Genomic DNA, 26208 nt, shown 5'->3' on the forward strand with positions numbered 1-26208 from the left:
ACCAGCTTCAGTTTGCAGGCTTTCCCCCGAGGCCTGTATTTCAAATTTGAATAAGGAAGTGGCCCCTGCACCGAAAATGAGGTTTGGACCGCCACACCTCATACACCCCCATATTCACAGGACTCTCCCCTTCGAGCGGACATATGCGGTGTGCTGGTCCAAAGCGCGGTTCTGGTGCCAGCTGCTCCAACACCAGCTGGTGTTGCAGCTCTGGTGTAAAAGGAGAAGAATATGAATTGACAGTCCCACTGCAAATGGAGTTGTGTAGTTTAACCCTAAATTAACTTGAACAAATTATTCCAGTTAAAAAGGGAGCACCTGTGGTGTAATGTCATGTTCCTTAAATACTGTCTCTGCTTGATAAGCACAGACGGTTCGACTTCCAGCCCAGAAAATCTGGTCAACTAGCATAGTAAAGTGCTCTGTTATTAACGCATGCCATTAGCAGAGACTGTAGTGGGCTCAGTGATAGCTTTTGATATCCAACACAAGTAAGCTCTAATTTCTTTAACAACACTGTTTTGAGGAATAAATGCATGTATATTTTTAGGATGTTTACGACATGCAGAATGCCAGATATGCTGTTAGAAACACTGTTACAATAGTGATGATTATTATTTGGTAAGTTGCATAAAGAAAGGAATGTTGCGGGCCAGCATTTCTATCCTTTACTTTTTTAAAAAACTGCAGAAGACCAAATAATCTTACACAGTATTAATTCAGAATGCACAATGCTGTATTGGCATTTGAAGGTCTTTAATTTTCATCATGATCATTCTTTGATCACTTGGGCCATTATCATTAATTTCAGGGAATTAGAGATTCTGCTCTGGTGAGCACTTCACAAATCCTGCATCCACTCCCTTTACTGTTCCTGAATGCTACATTATCAGTTGGGTTGTCTAGAGAGACAAGGTATTATACAATATAACAGTAAAAGTTCCCCCCTCTTTCTACTGCATTGTGTATGGAAGGAGGATCCAAGAGAAAGATTTAATTCATGCAGTTCCTTTTTGTATACCTTTTCTCATTCAGAGCAAATGCTGATCTCCTTTTAGTTGATGATGCCAAGGTTTAAATCTGAGCTATAGCTCAGAGGTAGGATATCTGTTTTGCACACAGAAGGTCCTATGTTCAGTCCCATGGATCTCTGGTTAAAGGAATTAGGTAGTCAGTGATGTGAAAGACCTTTCTTTGAATCCCTGGAGAGCTGTCAACACTCAAGAGTAGTCACTACTCATGTTGGTAGGTCAGTGGTCAAATGTAGTTACTTTCTTATTTTATTTTATTTTTTAAATTATGCCGCCTTTTAAGGCCCCCCAAGGTGGTGAATATAAAAAACATGAGAACACTTGAATAATTAAAATAATTCAGTAAAAACACATACACAAGTAACACCATAACCAGGGAGGAGGGCCAATAATTGTTATTGGGCTTTTGCCAAAAGAAACAAGTGTTCACCCACTGGCAGAAGCCACAGGTAGAGGGAGACAGATGGAATTACCTGGGGAGGGAGTTTCAAATTTTTGGTACCATGACCAAAAAAGGCCCTTTTTTGGGTTGCCACCAATTTAGCCTAAGATGGTGGGGGCAACCGAATAAGGGCCTCCGAAGATGGCCAGAGTGAATGGGTATGTTCATATGGGAGAAGGTAGTCCTTAAGGTATGTTGGTCCCAGGCCACACAGGGCTTTTAAGGTCAATACCAGCACCTAGAATTGAGCCCGGAAGTCAGTGGTGGATTAAGGCACACTGGTGCCCCAAGCACTGACCAATCTTGGTGCCCCCCTCCTTTCCACACTGACCCAGTCCATTCTAGTTGTTGACCTGTCTGACCAGATATACAGTGCAGGTTGCAGGAATACAGAAATTTATTCATATGATAACACAATATACTGTACAAACTAAGCTTTTCACCCTTTCCCCAACTTTGTGGTGCCCCCTTTGGCCCTGGTGCCCTAAGCACGTGCTTAGTCTGCTAAATGGTTAATCTGCCCCTGCCGGAAGTACATTGGAAGCCGCTGTAGACAGAAGAAGATTGTAGTGATATGGTCCCTATGATCCGCTCCAGTCAACACTCTGGCCACAGTATTCTGTACCAACTGTGGTTTCCGGACAGTCTTTAAGGGCACTCCATGTAGAGTTCATAGCAGTTATCTAATTGAGATGTTAGCAGGGCATGCACCACAGTGGCAAACTTTTTCTGCCCAGGAAGGGCTGCAGCTGGTTCACCAGCCACAGCTGGTGAAAGGAAACCTTGGCCACCACTGCCACCTGCTTATCCAACAGGCCTGGGTCCAGAAGCACCCCCAAGCTATGAAAGTGTTCCTTTAGGGGGAGTACAACCCCATCCAGAACAGGGGATGAATAATTCCCTGGGTCAGACCTTCCCCCCACCAGTAGCACCTCTGTTTTGTCAGGATTGAATTTCAGTTCTTTAACCCACATCCAAAAATGTCTCCAGGCACCTGTTCATGGTTTCCATGGCCTCCCTGGGATCTGCTGGTTGCACAAAGAGCTGAGCCTCATCTCTGTGTTGGTGGCAACTCAGCCCAAATCTTTTGGTGACTTCTTCCAGCAGCTTTACACAGAAGTTGAAAAGCATGGGGGAACAAGATCAAACCTTGGGGAAACCCAGAGGCCAAAGGCCAAGGGGAAGAACACCAGTCCCCCCCACTGCATTCTGAAACATACCCTTGTGTTAGGACTGTAACCACTGCACAACAGTGCCAGTCTCAAATGGTGATCACCTCCCTGCCTCTTACTAGAAAGTTGGCAGATGTTTACTCAGCTTTTGTTAAAGGCTTTTGTACAGTCAGTCAGTCAGTTTCATAGACTCCTTTATTCTTGGAGCCAAGCTAGAGAATCCAGGAGCATCAGCCTGGTCCTCTACTAGTGGTAGATAACTGTGCCTTTCTTTACATAACTAATTTTAAGTCGACTTAAATGTAGACTGCCTGCATTGTGAGTTGAGTTTCTGATCCCAAAATAGTCCTCTTATCACCTTGCTGCAGTTGCAGCTAATCATATCTGATTGACCTGCAATATGTAGTGTTAATTTTAACATGAACCTTGTACTGTCAATCTATTTCATTAATTTCACTGATCCCAAAATGTGAAAGCCTTTGAAAACCTAATTTGCTGCCACTACTTTAGTCTACATGTTTCAACGAGAGCTTCTAGAATGCCTTGACCTTTCTGTATGAAAGAACCACAATAGTATCTACCTACAATCCTGGTCATATTTGCTATAGGAGTTGATGAGTGGGCAGAGTGTGAAAGACTCAAGACGTAAGAATTGTACCAAAAATTAGAATTGAATTTATTATCAAGGTGTAATCAGAAATGAAATTTTAAGAATAAACGGCAGACCAACTTCTAAAAAAGTGGTAAAGCATTGTTGTTGTTGTTCAGTCGCACAGTCGAGTCCGACTCTTTGCGACCCCATGGACCAGCTCCCTCCAGGCTCTTCCGGTCTTCCACCATCCTCTGAAGTTTGCTCAACTTCATGTTCGTTGCATCGATGACACTGTCTAACCATCTCATCCTTTGCCGTCCCCGTCCTCTTTGATCTTCCATCTTTCCCAGCATCAGGGTCTTCTCCAGTGAGTGCTCCCTTCTCATTTGGTGGCCAAAGTATTTGAGCTTCAGTTCCATTATCTGGCCTTCCAGGGAACAGTCAGGGTTGATTTCTTTGAGGATTGACTGATTTGTTCTTCTTGCAGTCCAAGGGACTCTCAAGAGTCTCCTCCAGCACCATAGTTCAAAAGAATCTATTCTTCGGCGCTCGGCCTTCCTTATAGTCCAACTCTCACAGCCATACATGACTACTGGGAATACCATTGCTTTGACCATGCGGACTTTTGTTGGCAGGGTGATGTCTCTACTTTTTATCATGCTGTTTAGGTTCGCCATCACTTTCCTCCCAAGGAAATCTTTTAATTTCATGGCTGCTGTCACAGTCTGCGGTGATCTGGGATCCCAGGAACGTGAAGTCTGTCACTACTTCCACGACTTCCCCTTCTATTTGCCAAGGAGTGATGGGGCCGGATGCCATGATCTTAGTTTTTTTGATGTTGAGCTTCAAGCCCACTTTTGCGCTCTCCTCTTTTACCCTGAGCAAGAGGCTCTTTAGGTCCTCTTCACTTTCTGCCATTAGAGTGGTATCGTCTGCATATCTGAGGTTGTTGATCTTTTCCCCAGCAATCTTAATTCCCGCTTGTGATTCATCCAGGCCAGCATTTCGCATGATGTACTCTGCATATATATTAAATAAGCAAGGCGACAATATACATCCTTGTCGTACTCCTTTTCCTATGCTAAACCAATCAGTTGTTCCATATCCGGTTCTAACTGTCGCTTCTTGGCCCTTATACAGGTTTCTCAAGAGACATGTGAGGTGGTCTGGTACTCCCATCTCTTTAAGGACCTGCCATAGTTTGTTGTGATCCACACAGTCAAAAGCTTTAGCATAGTCAATGAAGCAGAAGTAGATATTTTTCTGGTACTCTCTTGCTTTCTCCATAATCCAGCGAATGTTGGCAATTTGATCTCTAGTTCCTCTACCTCTTCGAAACCCAGCTTGTACTTCTGGTAGTTCTCTATCCACGTACTGTTGAAGCCTAGCTTGTAGGATCTTGAGCATGACCTTGCTAGCGTGTGATATGAGTGCAATTGTGCGATAGTTTGAACATTCCTTGGCATTGCCCTTCTTTGGGATTGGAATGTATACTGATCTTTTCCAATCCTGTGGCCACTGTTGCGTTTTCCAAATTTGCTGGCAAATGGAGTGCAGAACTTTAACAGCATCATCTTCTAAGACTTTGAATAGCTCAGCTGGAATACCATCACCTCCACTAGCTTTGTTGTTAGTAATGCTTTCTAAGGCCCATTTAACTTCACATTCCAGGATGTCTGGCTCGAGGTCAGTGATTATACCGTCGTGGTTGTCAAGGACATCGAGGTCTTTCTTGTATAGTTCTTCTGTGTATTCTTGCCATCTTTTCCTAATCTCTTCTGCTTCTGTTAGGTCCCTACCGTTTTTGTCCTTTATCATGGCCAGCTTTGCATGGAACGCTCCCTTGATTTCTCCAATTTTCTTGAAGAGATCTCTAGTCCTTCCCATTCTATTGTTTTCTTCTATTACTTTGCACTGTTCATTCAGGAAGGCCTCCTTATCTCTCCTTGCTGTTCTCTGGAAATCTGCGTTCAGTTGGGTAAATCTTTCCTTTTCGCCTTTGCCTTTCGCTTTCCTTCTTTCCTCTGCTATTTGTAAAGCCTCATCAGAAAGCCACTTTGCTTTCTTACATTTCTTTTTCTTTGGGATGGTGGTGATTGCTGCCTCCTGTACGATGTCACGAACCTCTGTCCATAGTTCTTCAGGCACTCTATCTATCAAATCCAGACCCTTGAATCTATTCTTCACCTCTACTGTATATTCATCAGGGATGCGATCTAGGTCAAACCTGAATGGCCTCGTGGTTTTCCCAATTTTCTTCAGTTTAAGTCTGAATTTTGCAATGAGTAGCTCATGATCTGAACCACAGTCAGCTCCAGGTCTTGTTTTTACTGACTGGATAGAGCTTCTCCATCTTTGACTGCAAATTATATAGTCAATCTGATTTCGGTGTTGCCCATCTGGTGATGTCCATGTGTAGAGTCGCCTCTTAGGTTGTTGGAAAAGGGTGTTCGCTATGACCAGTGTGTTCTCTTGACAAAACTCTGTTAACCTTTGCCCTGCTTCATTTTGCTTTCCAAGGCCAAACTTGTCTGTTATTCCAGTTACCTTTTGACTTCCTACTTTAGCATTCCAGTCCCCTATGATGATGAGGACATCATTTTTTGGTGTTAGTTCTAGGAGGTGTTGTAGGTCTTCATAGAACCGGTCCACTTCAGCCTCTTCTGCATCAGTGGTTGGGGCATACACTTGAATTACTGTGATGTTGAATGGTTTGCCTTGGAATCGGACAGAAATCATTCTGTCATTTTTGAGATTGTATCCCAGTACTGCCTTTTGCACTCTCTTGTTGACTATAAAGGCCACACCATTTTTTCTACGAGATTCCTGGCCACAGTAGTAGATATAATGGTCTTCTGAGTTAAATTCGCCCATTCCTGTCCACTTTAGTTCACTGATTCCTAGGATATCGATGTTCAGTCTTGCCATCTCATTTTTGACCACGTCAAGCTTACCTTGATTCATAGATCTTACATTCCAGGTTCCTATGCAGTATTGTTCTTTGCAGCATCGGACTTTCCTTTCACCATCAGACACATCCACAACTGAGCGTCCTTTCGGCTTTGGCCCAGCCGCTTCACTCTTTCTGGGGTTACTTGTACTTGTCCTAACAAGGAGCAAATGCAGGTTTTCTATGCTGCCTAATCTCAGGTCAAGCAAATCTCAAGTCTTTTCTAAGTCACTTCAGAATGTAGTGCTGGAGTAGTTCCAGACAACCATGTGCTGTGTTCTAGGTCAGCATGAAGAAAATAATTCATGACCTACTGAAGGGAACTTCTGGGTCAACATCAAGTACCAGTACCGTCTTTATTCCCTACTTGTGAACGTCAAGAGGCAGGTTTCAGACAACTGACTCCATTCCCATGCCCCCATGCAAGTTAATTTCCACAGCCTGTTGGGATAATGATGTTTAGTGGCTACTGTTGGATGCTGTATGATAGATGGACTTGGCCTTGCTCAGGATGTTACTTCTTATGGTTTAAAGGCCACATGAGACTAATGTCAGTTCCACACACACGACATACCAGGTAGTGTAAATTAGTCTTGGAAGTAAAAATGTTAACAGTGAGTAAACATCTAATTCACTGTATCATGTTGCATGTGCTGGATCAGACCAGTGGTGGCCACTGTTGGATGCTGTATGATAGTTAGATGCAACCAGCCTATTTCCCTGGAGGATCAAGATAAACAGGAATGTCTAGACATCATTATCCCCACATTCTGTGGAAATTAACCTGCATCGGGGCATGGGAATAGAGTAGCAGCCTGAAACCTGAGGTTTTGAAGGCAAAATTAATTTTAGACAGCAAGTTTCCCTTCATATACCACCTAGTATTTGGCTTTTGAAATTGTATAGCGTGTGACCAATAGATCATTCTTCTCGTCTCGTCCTAAATTTTTTGAAATAGTCCTTTGGGAAAATCATCTTCTAAGAATTCTTCAAACACCCTTTTTCTACTTCTTATCTCAAGTACTTTTGTCTTATGGGTTAATTGTTTTTGCAGTGAATTTTACACATTTCTAAGAGAAGCAAAATTGGGATATGGGGGAGTATTATCTTTGATTTCCAGTTATTGCGCTTCAAAACAATTATAAGACAGAGATTTTACCAACTTCTTATTTTTTTTAGAATAAGACTGGATATGGAAGCCAATATTTTTTCTTCGATTAATGCATCCAGTAGATTAGTAAATATATGAAGCCGCCTTAAACTGACTTCATTTTATAGACCCACCTAGGTATGTTCCCACAATTAATCTGACTGGTAGCAACCATTCAAAGTCTTTTGCAGCTCTGTTGCCTGAGAGTTTGAGATACTGGGACTGGCATATGCAAAACATATGTTCTGCCATTAAGTTTATGGCCCCTCACTATATTGCAACATTCTAGGATTCTGTTCTGTAATACTGATTATTGTGCTACTTTTTTTGGTAAGATAGCCTTGAGTTTATTAGATAAAGCTTATATCAAAGTTCAGTAAGCAAGTATAAATATATGAAAAGAGGTGCACAAATTGATGATAAATTCTACATAATCATGCTTGTAGCCATTCCTTATGTGGATCCTTGATTGGGTATTTTCCTGGAGTTTGTACAGATAATCTTTCGTATTATTAATTCAGTTCTCCTCCTTAGAAGCATAGGCAGTTTTTTCCTCTGCTTTTACTTTACTGGTAAGTCTTTTCACAGCAGAGCACTCCACTGGCATCTGCATAACTTCTTATCCTTAATGTTAACCATCCTGGCAGTTTTATCCTCATTAGGTACATAGATTTAAAATCAATGGGATGGGACAGAGTGGCCCAAAACATCACAGTGCTTTCTAAATTCTTATAAGAATGATTTGGTTTCAGCTTGGTGGCCTATCCATCGCTTTGTAATCTGAATTGTGGTATCTGCTCTACCAGTCCAAGAATTGGCCCTGCTTCTGATGCAGTTCTGTTTGTTATGTGAAAGATAAGTCATCCCCCTGTCTCACTGAATTACTAGAAACAAATCTCTGCTCAGAAAGACAAAGACATACCCACTTGTCTGGTAGTATCATTGTTTCAGTATTATAAGCATCTCTCACTGGATCTATTGTCCAATTATATTTTTGCATCTAGTGATGGCAGTTGTGATTATAGAACACCTACATGGAAAGAGAAACATTATTTTTCTGACATAAGTTATGAGAGAAACTAATAGTGCTTTCTTTCTTGACCTGTCTTAATTCTTGAGTGGAAGGGTTTCCAGGACCTTGACAGTTCAGGTTTTGGAGCTCAGAGCAAAAGGGTAGAGCTGACTGCTAGCTCATCATGACTGCATATTTGGCCAATAAAAGGTATTTGAATTTGAATTTGACTGCATATTTGATGGCATCTTCTAATACTTCTGTGTGGTAACTATTACTCGTATCAAATGGAAATGGGAGGCAACTGTCTTGCATTAAGGTTCTACTTTTGGCACACAGTTCATATTTTGCATGTGATAAGTAGTCTATATATCTAATTCTCAAAATTGGCCCCCTGTGTGTGGATACTTATTTCTGCAGATCAGGGGCACATGGAGGGAAAAGAGATTATTCTGCACACTTGGGGCACTCTCCAGGTCAACAGAAAAATCTAAAAACTTTAAAAAAGGATATGGGGGATACTTAAATCCCCCCAAAAGCACAACAGCCTTTTCTGCTCATGTACAGAGAATGGACTTACCAAAGATGAGGAGCCTTCTCTCCCCCTCCTTGGAAAGCGACTGTTTTGAGCACGTGACTGCCCTTAGCAATGACTTTCCTAGTGACGAGGCCTTCACAGGCTTTTCCTCTTTTGGGAAGATGGTCGGAAAGTGGCGGGTAGCTTTGTGGCTGAGCCTATACTCACTTGGCCTCCCAGGCACTGCCACCACTGCCAGGCTCAAAGAGGAGAAGAATGAGGGGAGAAAGAAGGGGGAGGGGATTGGCTTGGGGGGGAGAGAGAAAGGGAAAGATGGGGGGATTTGTTTGGGGGGGAGAAAGAAGGGGGATGGCTTTTGTGTGTGTGTGTGTGTGTGTGTGAGAGAGAGAGAGAGAGAGAGAGAGAGAGAGCGAGAGAGAGAGAAGAGAAAGAAAGAGGGAGAGGGGGAGAGGGAAGGAAGCAAAGGCCTCCTCTCCGCAAGTTTCTTGTGAGTCGCCCCTTGTCTCTTATAAACCCATAAGCCCCAAGATTGTGACAGAACACATTCCAGGATACCAGGGTAGATCCTGCTTCTATCTTACCACTCCACTGAGCAAAGTTTGAAGGCTTCCTGCAGCCTAAGAATCTTTCTTTTAAATTAAGTGGATCTTCCTCTAACAGAAGAGATGGTTAAAGAGATGGCCAAGTGGGGCTTCTGCCCAGCAGGGTTTCTGATGGCCATTCCAGATATGATTGTCTATGCAGATTTTTAGAAAGTTTTTTCAGCAGCTGCTGCTGAAGCACAACATTTTTTACTGTATGATTAAAGATAAGCTGTCTCTATGTGAGAAAATAGTGTTCAAAAATATGTTAGTTTTAAAAGGCATCCTTAGAGATAACCTGACTCATTGAGATTTTGTGGTTGTCTCTGCCTCTTTTGGCAGCCATTTTGTGGTTACACCCACCATCCAGTGTCAGAATTCAACAGGCTTAAAGAGGTTTGGGACTCTTGTTGTAGTTTCTCTCATAATCTTGTATAGTTCTTCTTACACTCGTAGTGGTTGGCCCTTCACAATAGGACTGCCAGCCTCCAGGTGACAGAGATCAGTTCACCTGGAGAAAGTGGCTTCTTGGAAAGGTGGAGTCTATGACATTATACCTCACTGGGTCTCCCCCCCCCAATCCCCACCCTCCACAGGCTCCACCCACCCCCCAATCTTCAGATATTTTCCAACCTGGGGCTGGCAACCCTATCTACTTAAATTGTTCAGAATGAAAATGCCGACAAATCTGGAAAAGTTCAACTATTGTCTTTTAATATTTAATGATGTTTATTGTTGTAGATTAGTGCATGCTCATTTATTTGTATTGAATATGTGAGCTACCTCAAGAACCGTTGTTGGTTGAGAGTGCAGAGTAGGTGTATTTTGAATTAATAAATAAATAAATGGTACTTTGACATTTGGGTATACCTGTAGAGGGTTTCTGCCAGTTCTGAAGTTGTTAAAAATCTAAATTAATTCCACAATCGCTGTTTGCTTGTTTTTAGAAAAACTTCAGATCTCAGCTCCAGATTTCAAATATCTTCAAACCAGGCTATTAAGATCAGCTCTTGGAACTCCATCAAATACAGTAATTGTATTTGCTACCTCTTAAAGCAAAAATACACATTAGATTGTTGAGCTGTTCGAACAAACCTTTGCAGTTATCCTGAGACAGGACAAGCAGAAGTTGTTTTTCTTGGATGGCCTAATTTTAAAAGTGTGTGTGTGTTTTGTGCGTACAAGCATGTGTGGCTTGTAATTATGGCTTATTGTTCCTCTAGCAAGAATCTGTCTGAGACAAAAAAAAGTTGCAACTTTCCAGATAATTGACCTTTTTACCAAGATGAAGACTTAGTTTTGTATTACTAATTTTAAAGTTTCCTGCTGGTATGCTAAGCTACAAACATGAATGTGAATTATATCTAACGGATTTAACTAGTTTCACTGTTAGGAAGTCTTAATGCTGCTCATGCCACCTGCTGTTATTATTAACAAATGATGTAGAAATATTCTTTTTGTTTCCTTACTCTGCTGATGTGGCAATGGTGTCATGAAAGATACGGCTAGCTGTTTATTGAAGAGCTCAGTTTGAGGAAACTCTACGTTTCTCCCTAAATTATTGGCAAGATGAGGTCATTGGTCAGCCTTTGACTATTTGTTGGGAAATCTAGATTAGCAAAATACTAAATGAGTTGCTGACTTTGTTCTGCCCAGTTGTTTTGAGTGGTTGTGATATTGGAAGAGTCTGATGATTAATTTTCCTGCTTATGATTTATTGATGTTGTATTTGTCTATATTTGTACGGTTTTATTCCTTAGGGTCCATAGGCAGTACAAAATAAACTGTGTTGTTGAGTTTATTGACGTTAAAATATACATTTTCTGCTTCAAACAGATGACCTTTTGTTTAGGTTATGGGAACTGTGGGTCTACAGTAGCAGGACAAAGCCACACCAAAGATTCCTCCAACAGCTGAGCACCCAAGTGAAGCACTGTAAATGCAGTTTTTCATACCATTGTAGATACTGTCAGCCACAAATAACAGATACAGGAAAACTGTTACATTGAATTGCAAGGAGCCTTGTTGTGGCATGTTAAGGACTGATTGACTTATTGTGGTAGTAGACTGTAGTTTGGGAAAGCTTGTGCTGTGATCAATCTGCTACCTTTGAGGTGTCATAAGACCTCTTTTGCTTCGTTGCAACAAACTTAGCCTTCCCTTCTGAAATGCATCGTGTTTAATTCGTCTTATGTGCCAACTGAATTTATACACATGCATTTTTAACTTCAGAATTAAGATTCTGCCCTGCATATTACAAGGACATAAAAGTTATGTGTTTGTGTGTATATACTCCCAAGCTAATAAAATGATGTGCTCTTCAGAGAGGATGCTAGAAGTGTGTTGATAATAGCATGTGCATAGAGTTGGGCAAAATTTATGAATCAGGGAGGAAAAACAGTTCTATGTTCACAGACATGCAAGGCCAAGCCTAGAAGCTCTGTACAATGTTTCCATGTGCCTCATGAGCACCTCTGCCTGCCCCTCTGCATCTAGAACCCACAGTAAACCCTTTGTTCCCTCAAAGCACATATTTTTGAAAGCACTTCCACCCTGCCTTTCTGACATTTCAAGCCTCTAAAGTAGCTTTTGATCGAATTAGAAATACTTCATCATAATAAAAATAACAAAACCTAGAAGGAAAAATTAATGCAGCAGCAAAACAATAATTGCAAATATTGACAGTCCAGACTTCACAAACTTTAGAGAGATGTAAAGTCACAGCAACTTGAGAGAAAGAAAGATCTTTAGCAGACACCAAATGAAGAAGAAGAGTTAACTGGCAGAGACTGACCCAGAGAGAGATTTTGGAGTCATCGTAGATAACTCAATGAAAATGTCTAGATAGTGTGCGACTGCAGTAAAAAAGGCCAATGCTATGCTGGGGATTATTAGGAAGGGAATTGAAAACAAATCAGCCAGTATCATAATACCCCTGTATAAATCAATGGTGCGACCTCATTTGGAGTACTGTGTACAGTTCTGGTCACAACACCTCAAAAAGGATATTATAGCATTGGAAAAAGTGCAGAAAAGGGCAACTAGAATGATCAAAGGGTTGGAACACTTCCCCTATGAAGAAAGGTTAAAAAGCTCTTCAGTTTGGAGAAACAATGGCTGAGGGGGTGACATGATCAAAGTTTATAAGATTGTGCATGGGATAGAGCAGGTTGAGAAAGAGGTACTTTTCTCCCTTTCTCACAACACAAGAACTCGTGGGCACTCAATGAAATTGCTGAGCAGTTGGGTTACAACAGATAAAAGGAAGTACTTCTTCACCCAAAGAGTGATTAACACATAGAATTCACTGCCACAGGAGGTGGCGGCGGCTACAAGCATGGACAGCTTCAAAGGGGAATTAGATAAACATATTGGAGCAGAAGTCCATCAGTGGCTACTAGCCACAAGGTATAGATAGGAACTCACAGGCCGGGGCAAGTGATGCTCTGTATTCTTGGTGCTTGGAGGGGGGGGGCAACAGTGGAAGGGCTTCTAGTGTCCTGACCCCACTTCTGAAGACAAAACATCTGTAGGGTAGCTGTGGTAGAGAATCATAAAAGTTATACCATTGCTGACTAAGCTGTGGTATAACATTTGGAAGCTCACCACAACCCCCAGTGTAGTCCAGATAGGTGGACTAGAAGTTCGCTTCTAGTCAGACCTTGCAGAGAATTTGGCATAAAGCTAGACTGTTACAACAGGAAGGCATGTCTGTCAATGCCCAGGAGAGTGAAGTATAGCTAACATAAAGCCACATATTTGTGGCCTCCTGATCTGCTAGAATATATGCAATGTACGATTTTGAGCATTCACGACCCTGGTCTTCTCAGTGATTTATAATCTTGTTTTGTTTCATACCTAAATACAATGCTGCAGGTTTTCTGATTTTATTCCTTTGCATGGTTGGTGTCTGTGCTTGGTTACCTAGGAAACTGCTTCTGTGTGGAATTTGATTTGTTTGGCTGTCAGAGTTATGGCTGAAGTTTCAAGTGGAGAGTGGTGTGCATAGAGGAAATGTCTGCCAGTACAACTGTTGAACACTGGGAAGTTTTGGTTCAGTACACTATAGCAGGCAAAGTAGAAAGAAGTCAGGACATGTTGGATATGTGGTTTATCCAAGGCATTTTCTTTGTTACATTTTGGAATGTTGAGGTCATTAAAAAAATGTAGCAAGGCATATATCCAGCCATCTTTTGACTCTCCTAAATGTGAGGTATAGGATTGATCTTCCATACCCTTATTAGAACGAAGTTCAATTGAAATCATGTTCTGAGATTGGTCAGAGTTCAATTTAAACCCATGGTTCTTAACCAGGGCTTTCTGCAGGTAGCACATTACCTACCAGTAGAGTGCTGTCTTCTGCAGAGTATCTTGCACATTCCCTAGAACAGTATGGGAATATTTTGGTATGGTGACCACAAGTCCAAATTTACTTTGGTGTCCTAGAAGAACTATGACCTTGGCCCCCATCTATTCCAATTGACCAACATTACACAAAGGGTGTATGTGCCTCTCTATGAACCCCAACCTCCATCTCCTCTGCCAGCTAGGCCAGAGCTGGAGTTTGAGAAGGGATGCTCAGGGGGCTGCTGGGTTGAGGAGATACATGAAGATCATGGCAGCAAAGAGGCTGGCAGCAAGGGGCTTGGTGCAGTACATCCCTGACAACAGGTAGAGGGCAGTGAGTCACTAAAGGGGGCTCGGCAAGAGGTTGGGCTGCTGAAGGAGCAGCACCCAGAACAAAGTCCATGCACGCACACAGCTGGCTCTTTCTGTCCTCCCCTGGGTTTTCCATAGCGTGCTGAACAGCTCCCACCTACTCTTAGCTCCCCCCCCCTTCAGCTGCTACCATGAAATTATTAGTTGCTGGATGCCCCCCCCCCCAATTATTGTCACAAAGAGGGAGATGAGAATGTGAGAAGTTGGCGAGGAAAAAAGAATGAGATGGATGGAAAGGGCAGGAGCGGCCTGTGAACCACTTTGCAACCGAGAAGGCGCAGATAAACATTTGCTCTAGACCTTTATTTTAAAAAGCTTTTAGTTCATAGGATTTGTCGCCGTGCTGCTTCTGGTCCTCCTTGGCAGTCCATGTTCTGCTTCAAGGACAGAACAAAACTCAGTAACAAGCTTGGGGGGAAGTAGCTTGGGATATTTTTTTCATTACTCAGAAGTAGCTCTCATTTGTAGGCAAAAGAACAAAACACAGTTTGAGTAATTAAAGAAAAGGTTGGTTTTGAGCCTGAGACCCAGGCCAAATGGCCCTATTCTGTTTCCTCCGCCCACTGGCCTTGACTGTCCACCAGAATAGAGTCTCTGAGGTGGTTTACAATTCTGTAACAGACAGAAAAGAAGAGTAGGTTTTTATTACCCCACTTTTTGTCTACTTTAAGGAGTTTCAAAGCAGCTTCCCTTCCTTCAACAGGCACCTTTGAGGTTTGGTGGGGCTGAGAGAGTTCTGAGAAAGTTGTGACGGCCCAAGGTCACCCAGGAGGCTTCATGTGGAGGATTAGGGAATAAAACCCAGTTCTTCAGATTAGAGTCTGCTTCTCTTAACCACTAGATCATGCTGGCTCTTAAAAAAAAAAAAAGGTAGCACCCCCTGAGCTTAAATCTTCTACCACCCACTGAGTACACAGCATTATAATCAGCTATCCCCCAAGTTACAATTAAAAATTTAGGACACATAGACAGTAGTAACTTTATTTAGTGCATACAGCAACACACCGATCTCAGATATACATTTGATGATGCCCTTATGCCCCATGTCCACGAGCCAGCTCCTTAATGGCAAATTGGGTTCCTATTGCTGAATGCTACCTTTTTTGGGTGTGTGTGTGAGACTGTGGAAGAAATGTAGGATTGTAATCTAATATCTTCCTTAACTTTCAACAAGCAAGGCATGCTGTAAATAACAAAAAAATAAATAATAACCTCAGGGTGGAGTGACTTCTTCTCCATTAACTGTTAGAAGCCATTGCAGATGGGGGGAAAGGGCTGCCTAAAATTCAGAATTTTACACACACACCCAGTTCTAATCTATACCACCTCTGGATAATGTATGGCTCCCATTAAAAATGGCTGTTAAAATGTGATTTTTCAGTGTGAACTACTTGTGAATGTTCAGTTTAGCAGGGAAGGGGGGGCATATTGACGTAGAATAAATGCAGGTGGGTAGCCATGTTAGTCTGAAGAAACAAAACAAAGTTTGAGTCCAGTGGCAACTTGAAACCAACAAAGTTTAATTCTGGGTATAAGCTTTTGTGTGCATAACTAGAATAACTTATGGGAATTTAGGCAAAGGTTCCCAGTAGCCATATTGGTCCAATGTAAAATCCAAAGTAAAAAATGTATCCTTTATGAATACCAATCAAAACAGTATGCAAGCTTTTGAGTTCTCCAGAATTCTTCTTTAGGCTGGATGTTTGAAAAAGGGTTTGGGAGATGTTTTAAGACACAATTTTAAGTTGAGTATTGTGCAGAATATCAAGCAGTTGCTGGGTGGAACTGATATCACATGAATTCTTTGGTCTTCTGGGAAGAAGAAAGAGAGCACGTAAACGTCCAAAGGAATTTTTTTAAAAAAAGATGTATCAAGTGTCTCTTTAACACCAGACACAACACACATGTCCCTTTAAAGGCTGATAGCAGAGAGGAAGGTAGCAATCCACTGTACTGACAATGGGGAAAATTGCCATCAGCAAGTCACAGCTAACTAATGTTGACATCATAGTGTTTTCAAGGCAAGAGACAAACAGAGGTGGTTTGCTGTTTCTTGACTTCCTTGGTGGACTCCCATCCAATTACTAACTAGGGCCAACCCTGCTTAGCTGCTGAGTTCTGATAAGATTGGTCTAACCTGGGCCATTCGGGTTAGGGCCAATGTTCCCTCGAAGCTGTGGAGTCTTGTGAGCAAAAATTCTACTTTGTGAGCTCCTGGCATTAAAGTTGTGAGCGAGCGATTTGGCTACTGCATAAGTTAGCTTGCTCTGGAGCCCTCCTTCCTGAGCTGAGACAAAAATGTGTGAGCCGGAGGCTAAAAAACAGTGAGCTAGCTCACACTAACTCAGCTTAGAGGGAACACTGGTTAGGGCACTGACAAAATTGGAGATTAATTTTAGTTGATGCAAAAAAATTCAATGGAAGCCAATTGGTGTGATGTTGCCAAGAGTTCAGAGGAACCCGAACCCTACAGTTCTTTCCCTCCAGTGGAATAATCCCTCTCTTTATTGGCAATGGCTATATTCAGGAATTTCTAGAACAGAGGTTATAGTTAGCCTTGTCAGTCCACATCCAAAACCAATTTAATATCTTTTATTAAGACCAGCCAAAATAACGCTGAACAGTATGTGAGTTTATGATTTCTCCAGACCGTGCTAGAAGGTACCACACTTTTGGAGGGGCCTCATAACTAATAATGCTTCAGAAGTTAACATTCGTGAAAGGAAACAGCTGTTGTACCTCTTTTCCCCAAATATTTTTGAAAAGAATTGTATATGCATACTCATATGCATGTGTACCTACTTGCACAATTATTATTCAATGAATGACTAAACAATTATTTCCAGTTATCACCTCTGCTCTGATATCTTGCCAATCCTATTATTAGCTTATTTAATCAGAAACCTGCTTTTCAGTATGTGCTCACCCAATTTCCTTTTGTGTTTCATTTATTTAACTGCTGTTGAGATAATAACAAGAATCTTTTCGAAGGACTTGGAGCTCCTGTATGTTTTTATTTAATTTATCTCCTCGCCCAGCTTCTTTGACTTGTAAAAAAAAGCTTGCTGTAATTTATTAGATTTACTATTTCTGGTGCTTATTTAAGATGCATCTGAGCTATAGAAGCAAATCAATATTTACAGTGTATTAGTGCCACAGAGAATTTGAAGCTTGGCGATTAGAGTTCAGGGCTGTTTTATCCACTCTTCAAAGCAACCTTAGACATCAAACGCCATCAGCCCTCTTCCAGGAATCTGTGACACTGCACTGGGCCCGCACATGGCCTTCATCTCACATTTTAATTATTGAAGCTCTTCTTTGATAATTGGTAAAGGATGTAATTCTGAAATCCCTGCATTAAATAAACTAGAAAATTATGGCTAACAATCTTTTATTGGGGAATTTGTTCAATACATGCTATGTTTATTGTTGAGTCCCAGCTGGGGAACTGCAGGATGGGGAAGGGAATTCGAAGACAAAAAGGTGGTTTTTGTGACTAATTAAAGGACTGGGTGAGAATCCGCCGAAGTGGTTGTGGTGGACTGTTGTGGGAGTTTGTATATATGTATACTGTGCGATTGGTATTCTGGGCTTAACCAAGGGGCATAATAACCATGTATCATTAAAACTGTGGAATACACTTTAGATATGTTTAAGCAATTAGGCATTGTGATTGACTTTTGTCGGTTAAGTATGGATATTAGCATTAATCACTCACATATGAATATAGATTCATCCCACGGAGAGACTTCACGCTGGCAGTAGGCAGAGGTTTCGTACCATATCTTCTCATTAGCTGTGCGTTTAAATCTTTTGCAGGAGGGGAGGGGCCCATGAAACGTAGTTGGGAAGTAGTATTTAAGTGTCTCATTATACTGACTTCTGTGTTGATGAATTTAAAATGAGATTTTGGGAATTACAAGGTAATCAGTGAACATTATTGCCTTCATTATTTTTTATTTCTTTAGCTGCATATGAAAACGTGGGGTTTCTTTTTTAGGCAATTAATTCTTTCTTTTCTTTTTTTAAAAGAAAGATTAAAAACTTAGAATTTAGTGCCTGGTAGAGGAAGAATTGGTAAATGTTGATGAAGTGTCTCCCCCCCCCTTCTCATGAGATACTGTTGGATTTGAATTTGGGTTTCTTTATAGACATTTAATTCAGTATTGTATAAGTTACAAGGGGAACCCGTTGTTATAATTGTTGTTGCTCAGTCACACAGTCGAGTCCGACTCTTCACAACCCCATGGACCAGATCACGCCAGGCCCTCCTGTCTTCTGCCATCCTCTGAAGTTGGCTCAATTTCATGTTCGTTGCATCAGTGACACTGTCTAACCATCTCATCCTTTGCCGTCCCCTTCTTCTTTGATCTTCAGTCTTTCCCAGCATCAGGGCCTTCTGCAGTGAGTGCTCCCTTCTCATTTGGTGGCCAAAGTATTTGAGCTTCAGTTTCATTATCTGGCCTTCCAGGGAACAGTCAGGGTTGATTTCTTTTAGGAGTGACTGATTTGATCTCCTTGCAGTCCAAGGGACTCTCAAGAGTCTTCTCCAGCACCATAGTTCAAAAGAATCTATTCTTCGGCGCTCGGCCTTCCTTATAGTCCAACTCTCGCAGCCATACATGACTACTGGGAATACCATTGCTTTGACCATGCGGACTTTTGTTGGCAGGGTGATGTCTCTACTTTTTATCATGCTGTTTAGGTTCCCCAGCATTGTTGCTTGCTTTCTTGCATAACAAACCAGAATTCCAAATGATATGTTAATCCTGGTTTGGATGTCTGATGTCTGATTCTGACATCATGTCCAGTGACCATGAAGTCTTCAATGATTGTCAGGAATAGTAGAGATTACAGTGGTCAGTGAATAATAAATATTTTAGAGGCTATGCATCAACTTTAGAGGCCATAGGCTCCAACAGACCTATGCTTATGGGAAGTGGAGGAGATAGAATAAGTGCCAGGTGGTTTCTACTAATTGAAAGACACTGATCTTGTGTGAGCAGAAAGTGTCTAATGCAGGGGGAATGTAATCTGCAATGGAGGGTCACATCCACATTGGCAAATGGCACAGCAGATGGTATAACACCAAGCCAGAATGTTATATTCTGCTAAGGACGTAATACCATCCCATGACCTAAAATATTTAGATGGAGAAAGGAATCTAGGAGACAGAAATGAAAAATAGATTCCAATAATGGGTGACTGCAATAAAACTCATAGCAACTGCTGTCATTGAAATGTACTTTTATTGGGTAAGTTTACATTCAGGTTATAGCAAATAAGTTTTTGGGTCTGAAAGTTGACTATGCTTTATTGGGATCGGGAATCAGGCTCCTGGTCTTTGGTGTGGTCCCATTGGTGCCAGTGCTGAGTGTAAGGAGTCTTGGGGTGTTGCTGGATTCCTCATTTACTGTGTAGGCCCAGGTCACTTGGGTCACCAGATTGGCCTTCTATCATCTTTGGCTAATCAGGCAACTGGTTCCTTATCTTGCCTCCCCAGGACTTAGCTACAGTGATCCATGCAATAGTCACTTCCAGGCTTAGATTACTGTAAAACATTCTACTCAGGGCTATCCTTGAGCCTGATCCAGAAATTGCAGCTAGTGCAGAATGCAGCAGCACACCTGCTGATAGTAATGCCTGCACAGGTGCACATTCAGCTGGAGTCGCACCAGCTGCACTGGCTGCCGATCGAATACAAGATCTGGTTCAAAGTTATGGTTTTGACCTTTAAAGCCCTATGCAGCCTGGGGCCATCATAGCTGCAGGACTGCCTCTCCCCATATGAGCCCTAGAGAGAGTGCTCTCTCTCTCTCTCCCCCCCCTCTCTCTCTCCCCCCCCTCTCTCTCCCTCTCTCTCTCACACACACACACCCCGCCCTCCCCACTGGAACAGGCTCAGGACAGCTTACATTAAAATTATGCTCTTCTGACGTCCCAGGGGACATGTGCGTAGCCTTAACCAAGGCAAGGGCTTTTTCAGCTCTTGCCCTGACCTGGTGGAATATGTTCCCATTTGAGATCAGGGCCCTGTGGGACCACTTACAGTTCCACAGTGCTTGTAAAATGGAGCTGTTCCTCCAGGGCTTTGGTTGAGGTGGCAGGCATTGAACCATTGCGGCCCCCTGTCCATGACCCTGACCATGACACCTTTCCCAGTGCCCTTGCTGTTCTGCACATTACTTGGGGACTGGAATTTCTTGGGGCATGGGTTTTGGTTTTATCTGCTGCTGTTATTGTTTTATTGTTTTATTGTTTCTATTATTTGTTGGTTTTATGTTGTGAGCTGCCCTGAACCCACTCCTGGAGTAGGGCAGGGTATAAATATACTACTACTACCACCACCACCACTACTACTGTTAGATGTTGACCACAAATTTAGTATGTATATATGTGGAAGGTAATCCAGAAAAACAGTTCTGTTGCATTTGATTTCAAAAGAGGAAACTTCTCAATAATTTACTTCAAAAACAGACCAATATTTATTTAAATATATCAGAAGTAGGAAATCAGCAAGTGAGGTAGTTGAGCTGTTGAATGACAGAGTTATGGAGGGTTATTGAGGGAGGATAGGGCAGTTACATAGAAGTGGAATTAATTATTTGTATCAGACTTCTCTATGACTGAAGGTGAACTTCGTTTCTTGTTACTTCTAGGTCCAAGGCTAATGGACAAATCACAAATGAACACATCACTGATTGTAGATGACATACACTGGAGTTCTTTAAGATCTCAGATTTTGGTTTGCCCATTTGAGTTCAAGATCTCTCATTGAGCTTAAGTGTGAAATCATTCTAAAGAAATGGAGCTTAAAGTTAGAAGATAAGAAAATGGGCAGTTTAACAGAAGTTTATAAAACATACCTTCTGAAATGCCACTGAAATGTTGCCCCCAAAGTCTGCTGACTTGGGGAACCAGCGTTTGGTGAATACACACACCAGATCTGTATTAAGGGAGCTTTGCCTCTCAAAAGCATATACCCTAAAAATCTTATTGGTCTCTTAATGTGCTACTGGACTCGAATTGAACTGTTCTACTGCACACCAACACAGCTACCCTCTGAAAAGGTCTGTATTTGGCTCTGAAATTATGCAATTCAGGTTTACAGTCATGTTTCTTGTAATACCCACTGAAGCAGATAAACTGTGTGCTATGATCTAAGAAATAATAGATATTTCATGATATATGTGCCTAATTATTTTTCCCCTCAATTTTTATATTACATTCTGCCTCATTAGCGGAAAATGTATCTTTCCTAATGTGTTTTCATTCTCAGAACATCTTGGAATGTAATAAAAACGTATGGCATTTTAAGCAGGGAAAAGAGACAGTATAATGAAAGTAAAATGCATTTTTCATTTTTACTTATTTTTCCTGTTTCCCAGTAGTATGCTTGAGAACGTGCCGCGTTCTGTGTTCTCTTGGGTGCTGCTTGATGCCAAAGAGGTTTTAAAGACAGGAAATCATGCTGCTAAACAAATATTCAACATTGCAATATCCTTAGACTGTATAAACCCCTCATGGCTGAGATCATTGGTCCTCTGTTGGTTCTGTGCCAGCCATAACAAGCATTGCAGACCTGATTGAGACTCCTGAATGTTACTGTGCAAAATGCCTGAGAAAACATTGTGTTCCATTACTGTCGCTGTGTAGGTAGAGGTATCTTTGTCCCATGCCTAATATCTGTGGTACACATGTCAGCATCTTGTGCAGTATCAAGAGCTTTCATTGAAAAGTTGAAGGTTTTTTTAGCTGGGTCCTTACAGTTCCATTAATAGTGTGCAGTGTTCATGTTGACCTGATACTGTTCTTCATATCCTGACAGAAAGGGTCACTAACATTCCTAACACTGAAGGTCTGGATCATACATTCAGGCAGGATACTGTCTTGGGACAGTGGCATGGACACCATGCTTTTCACCATGCAGCATGAACATCAGATTCTTCAGAAGCTTGTTTTGAACAATTCCCTCTCTTCTGTTTTTTTTAAGAGAGACGGAAGATTATGCAAAGTGTTCAGAATGCTTTAGATATTCCAGTAATCCTTTTTAATTTTATAAACAGATATAAAGTTATAAATATGCAAACTGCATAAATACATCAAAGCATCCAATAGGGATGGGGGGGAACCTGAAATGTAAAAGCTATAGCATGTACTAAGCACAAAGTGCTTGATTAACACCTAATCTATAGGTTTGATTCCAATAACTAACAAATGGATACCATTTTTAAAACATATTCTTGCCTGTTACAGTTCTTTTTCCCATAGATACTTAACAGCTGTTGTTTTATTCACAAGCTTCACATGCCATGTTTTCTTACGCCATTCATGCATACTCAGTAATCCTTATCTAGGTGAAAGGGTTATCCATTGATGTTTAGAAGCAAAACACCTTATTTGAAATGTAAAATCCAGAGAGATTGCAAAATTCTTTTTTCTTCCTTCAAATAAATGCTATAGAAACAGCACTCAGGGGTGCTTTAGGTATGAATTACCTTTCCTTGTGCCAGTGGGTTGGAATAGATAACTCAGCGGAGTCCTTTCCAGTTCTGTAACGTCATGCTGTTTTAAAATATGTATTTCTACTTATAGGGGAAAAAAATACCTTCAATCTTAGTTTCTTTTATCTCTTCAGATATGCCTCTTCACGTCCGGCGCAGCAGCGACCCTGCATTAGTTGGTCTCTCAACATCCGTCAGTGAGAACAATTTTGTTTCAGAAGAGCCTTCACGAAAAAACCCCACAAGATGGTCTACGACAGCAGGCTTCCTCAAGCAGAATGCTCCTGGGGGTCCCAGAAGTCACGAAAGAAAGGTATTATTCTTTTCCACAACACAGAAGAAAAAGACATTTTTAGCATTATTGCTTCATTGCAAAGCCCGCAGTTGGGAAAATATCATTTTTCTTGTTTTATGTTTGTGTTTTCAATCCAGAGTCCACACTGCCAGTTTTAAAGTGGCTTAAAGGTTGACATGAAAACAAAAGCATTCTCAGACTCCAATAATGCTCTCCTAGACCAATAGCATATATGGATATCCTCATTTTCAGAGATACTCATGTACAAACACATGAAGTGGCCTTGTACTAAGTCAGACCATTGGTCTTTCAAGTAATGTGTGCTCTTTTTCACATTGTCTACTGGCCGGTCCCTTTATCTAGAGAAGCTGGGGATTGAAATGCATGTTGAAATGCATGTTTTATGGCTATCTGCCCAGTGATTAGTTGCTCTTTGAAGTCAGACAACTCTGAAAAATGATGAAGGATAGTGGGCTGGCATCAGGAAACATCTTTCAACAACATAATCCCTACATGAGTCTCAATTCCTTTTCAGGTGACGTTTTCAAGAAAATGAACATTCATGGGGGTGAAAGGAGGGAGTGGGATCATGATAGCAAGGGGCTACCCTTTGCATTTTCAATAAGAAATGCGCATAGGTTCTGTGCACATTTGTATATTTCTCTGTGTGACTGGGAACCCTGAAAACAGGCTCCCCAGCATTGGAAGGAGAATTCTGTGTACGTATACTTGCATATGTGTAGGACCGATACGCATTATACCGATGTATGCTTTCCAGTAAATGAGCATGGGTCATGCAAAGAGCTTGTCAATCCTGCTATGTGCATGGGTGTTAATTTTACCTGAAAAACTGAAATGCCTTGTCCTCTCACTCCTGTTCTGTAGTCACTCACAGTTCAACTCATATTTTTCTTTTCACCAGTGAACATGAGATTTAACAAAAATATGGTCTTTGTAGTGCAGACGTTGACCATTTTCTGTTTAATATGGTATCACTTTGTTCATTTCATTAGCCTCTGGAGTTATGAAGGGGTCTTCCATGACTCACATTCATTTCAAGTGCTCCAATTGATAGCCAGCACAGGATTGGCTCTTCACAATGCTTATTTGGTGGCCCTGCGTTTTATAGGTGACAAAAATCAACACTGGTGGATAGATGTGGATTTCCTGAGTGTGATTCTTCACAACTGTCTACCATATATGATTGCCTGCTAGAATCACATCTTCTGTAGCAACAGAGGAAATATGACAAAGGTCAGCAGGTGGAGGCTTATGGGTCAAATAAGATGCCTCTTGGCCCTGTGGTTGCCAAAATGGATTCTGAACTGGTGTGCTGAAAGTGTTATCAGTGGTAACAAAACTTACTGGTGGTTGACTATAGGAAGTGAGAGTTGACCAGCTGGCCCACCAGCCTCCCGAATTTTTCAAAGTTGTCCCATTCTGAAGAAGGGCAATTGCTGCTTTGGATCATGGGAGGTAAACATTGGTTGGATTAGATCTGACATCTGTATTACTTGCTTATTTTGTATTGGTGGACAACCTGATTACTGTTTGGGCCTCAGTATATGTAAATATAAGTGTAGGCCCTGGTTTAGGGTTGCCAGGTCCCCTCGCCGTCATGGCGGGGGGAGTTGGATGGCATTCTGGGGGTGGGAGGGACATTGTCAGGTGATGTCCTGGTCTGATGATGTCACCTGTAAGTGATGTCATTATGTCAGTGATGCCGCACATGACACCCTGATTTTGGGGCAAAAACTATATATTTTTTAACTTCAAAACCATAGAGTTTGGTCCAAAACCAGAGCATTGGCACACACTGTCAACAGCATGATGAAGTTACTTCTGGGTGATGTCATTTTGTTGGGGACGTTGCCCAATGATTCCCCTATTTGGGGGTGGGTAAACTCCGCTGGGACCTGGGGGCTAGCAACCCTACCCTGGTTTGTGGCATTGGGGTTTTTCTTTGTTTTTAAAATCGCTATTTCATTGTAGCTGCTTGTATGAACCCTGGTCTTTGAGAATGTCTGTCAGCAGCAGGCCATGATATCTCTTGGTTCTCCCATTTTAGTATAACACACAGCGGTTCACAGTCTTCTCTTAGAGAACTGTAAGCTTCTCAAACACCAAGGAAAAGCATGCAAAGCATTCCATCATATTAAGTTCCAAGACAGTGATTCACAATGTGTAGTATTTTTTCCTGTAATCCCCCCCCCCGAATTCAATATCTCCACATGAGTAAGGCTGGTGACTAAAGAAATCAGCATGAAGCTTGTTTTCCTATATACCTTTATTCTTAAACAGAGGATTTTAAAGGCATTTCCCCCAGTTTTGTTTAGTCCCCTTGCTTTGCTTCTTCTGACCTAATTCTGATGTGAAAATACTTTTTTAAAATAAAAAGAGGTTGATATTGCTTCATCTTCAAAGAAATCAATTCCAGATTCATGCTTTTGCTTCTTAGTCAATGGTGGGAGGTCTTTATTTTTACTTATTCAGAAAGTTTTTTAATCTATATATTATATTTATAAACTTGCTTTATCTTGTGGATTCGAGGTGTCATTATTTTGTGGGTTCAGGGTATTATTCTAATGTTACCAATCTCCGCCTTTGTCTTTAAGTGTTAGATCAGTGATACTCCCTCTGCGGCTTGTAGAGAGCCACATTCACAGTTTCCATTAACCCAAAGAGGCACATCTACTTCCATCACTGGTGTGAAGTCTGCACCTCAGGGAGGCAGCTCCGGTGGCTATTTCAAGGTGGAAACTACTTGCCAATCAGAAGCCTTGCTGGGCTAGGACCTTGTACATTTTTATGAAACACAGAGCAGGGGGCACACTGGGGAACAGTACTTAGAAGAGCAACAAGTGGCATGTCAAAGACTCACTTGTGGCTCTAGAGCTACTATCAGTATATTATGTTTAAGTGACTTAAGGACAATATGCTAAAATCGGTGGTGATGCTCAAATCTGTATCCCTAGCTCTGTCCGCCACACTGTTCTACCTTGTCAGAAACATATATCCTTCCAACCAAGCCCTACCTTAGATCCTCACACATTAATATTGAATGTTTGACCAAGGTTATCTTTCCTGAAAGACACTACTGAACCCAACCTCTGGGTCTGCATCTAATGGACTTGTTCGTGATTGGTAGGGATCCAGTTTCATGGTTTGGATTCACTACAGTAAATCCTTCTAATCTGCTTCTTCTTAGTATTTTCTTTTCCC

General features: G+C 41.6%; 1 protein-coding gene across 1 annotated transcript in view; it reads left to right on the forward strand.

The window, feature by feature from the left end:
* Positions 1 to 26208, forward strand: part of LOC107123499 (partitioning defective 3 homolog) — a gene marked incomplete at its 3' end in the record, with an annotated part of 471021 nt that overhangs the window by 298393 nt on the left and 146420 nt on the right. Inside the window, exon 4 of the mRNA XM_015426751.1 lies at positions 22826 to 23004. Coding sequence (XP_015282237.1) covers positions 22826 to 23004 — 179 coding nt within the window. The remainder of the gene's footprint in view (positions 1 to 22825; positions 23005 to 26208) is intronic.

The sequence above is a fragment of the Gekko japonicus genome, unplaced genomic scaffold, assembly GCF_001447785.1.
Source record: "Gekko japonicus isolate JY-2015 unplaced genomic scaffold, Gekko_japonicus_V1.1 scaffold230, whole genome shotgun sequence".
In the NCBI taxonomy this organism is placed as follows: Eukaryota; Metazoa; Chordata; class Lepidosauria; order Squamata; family Gekkonidae; genus Gekko; species Gekko japonicus.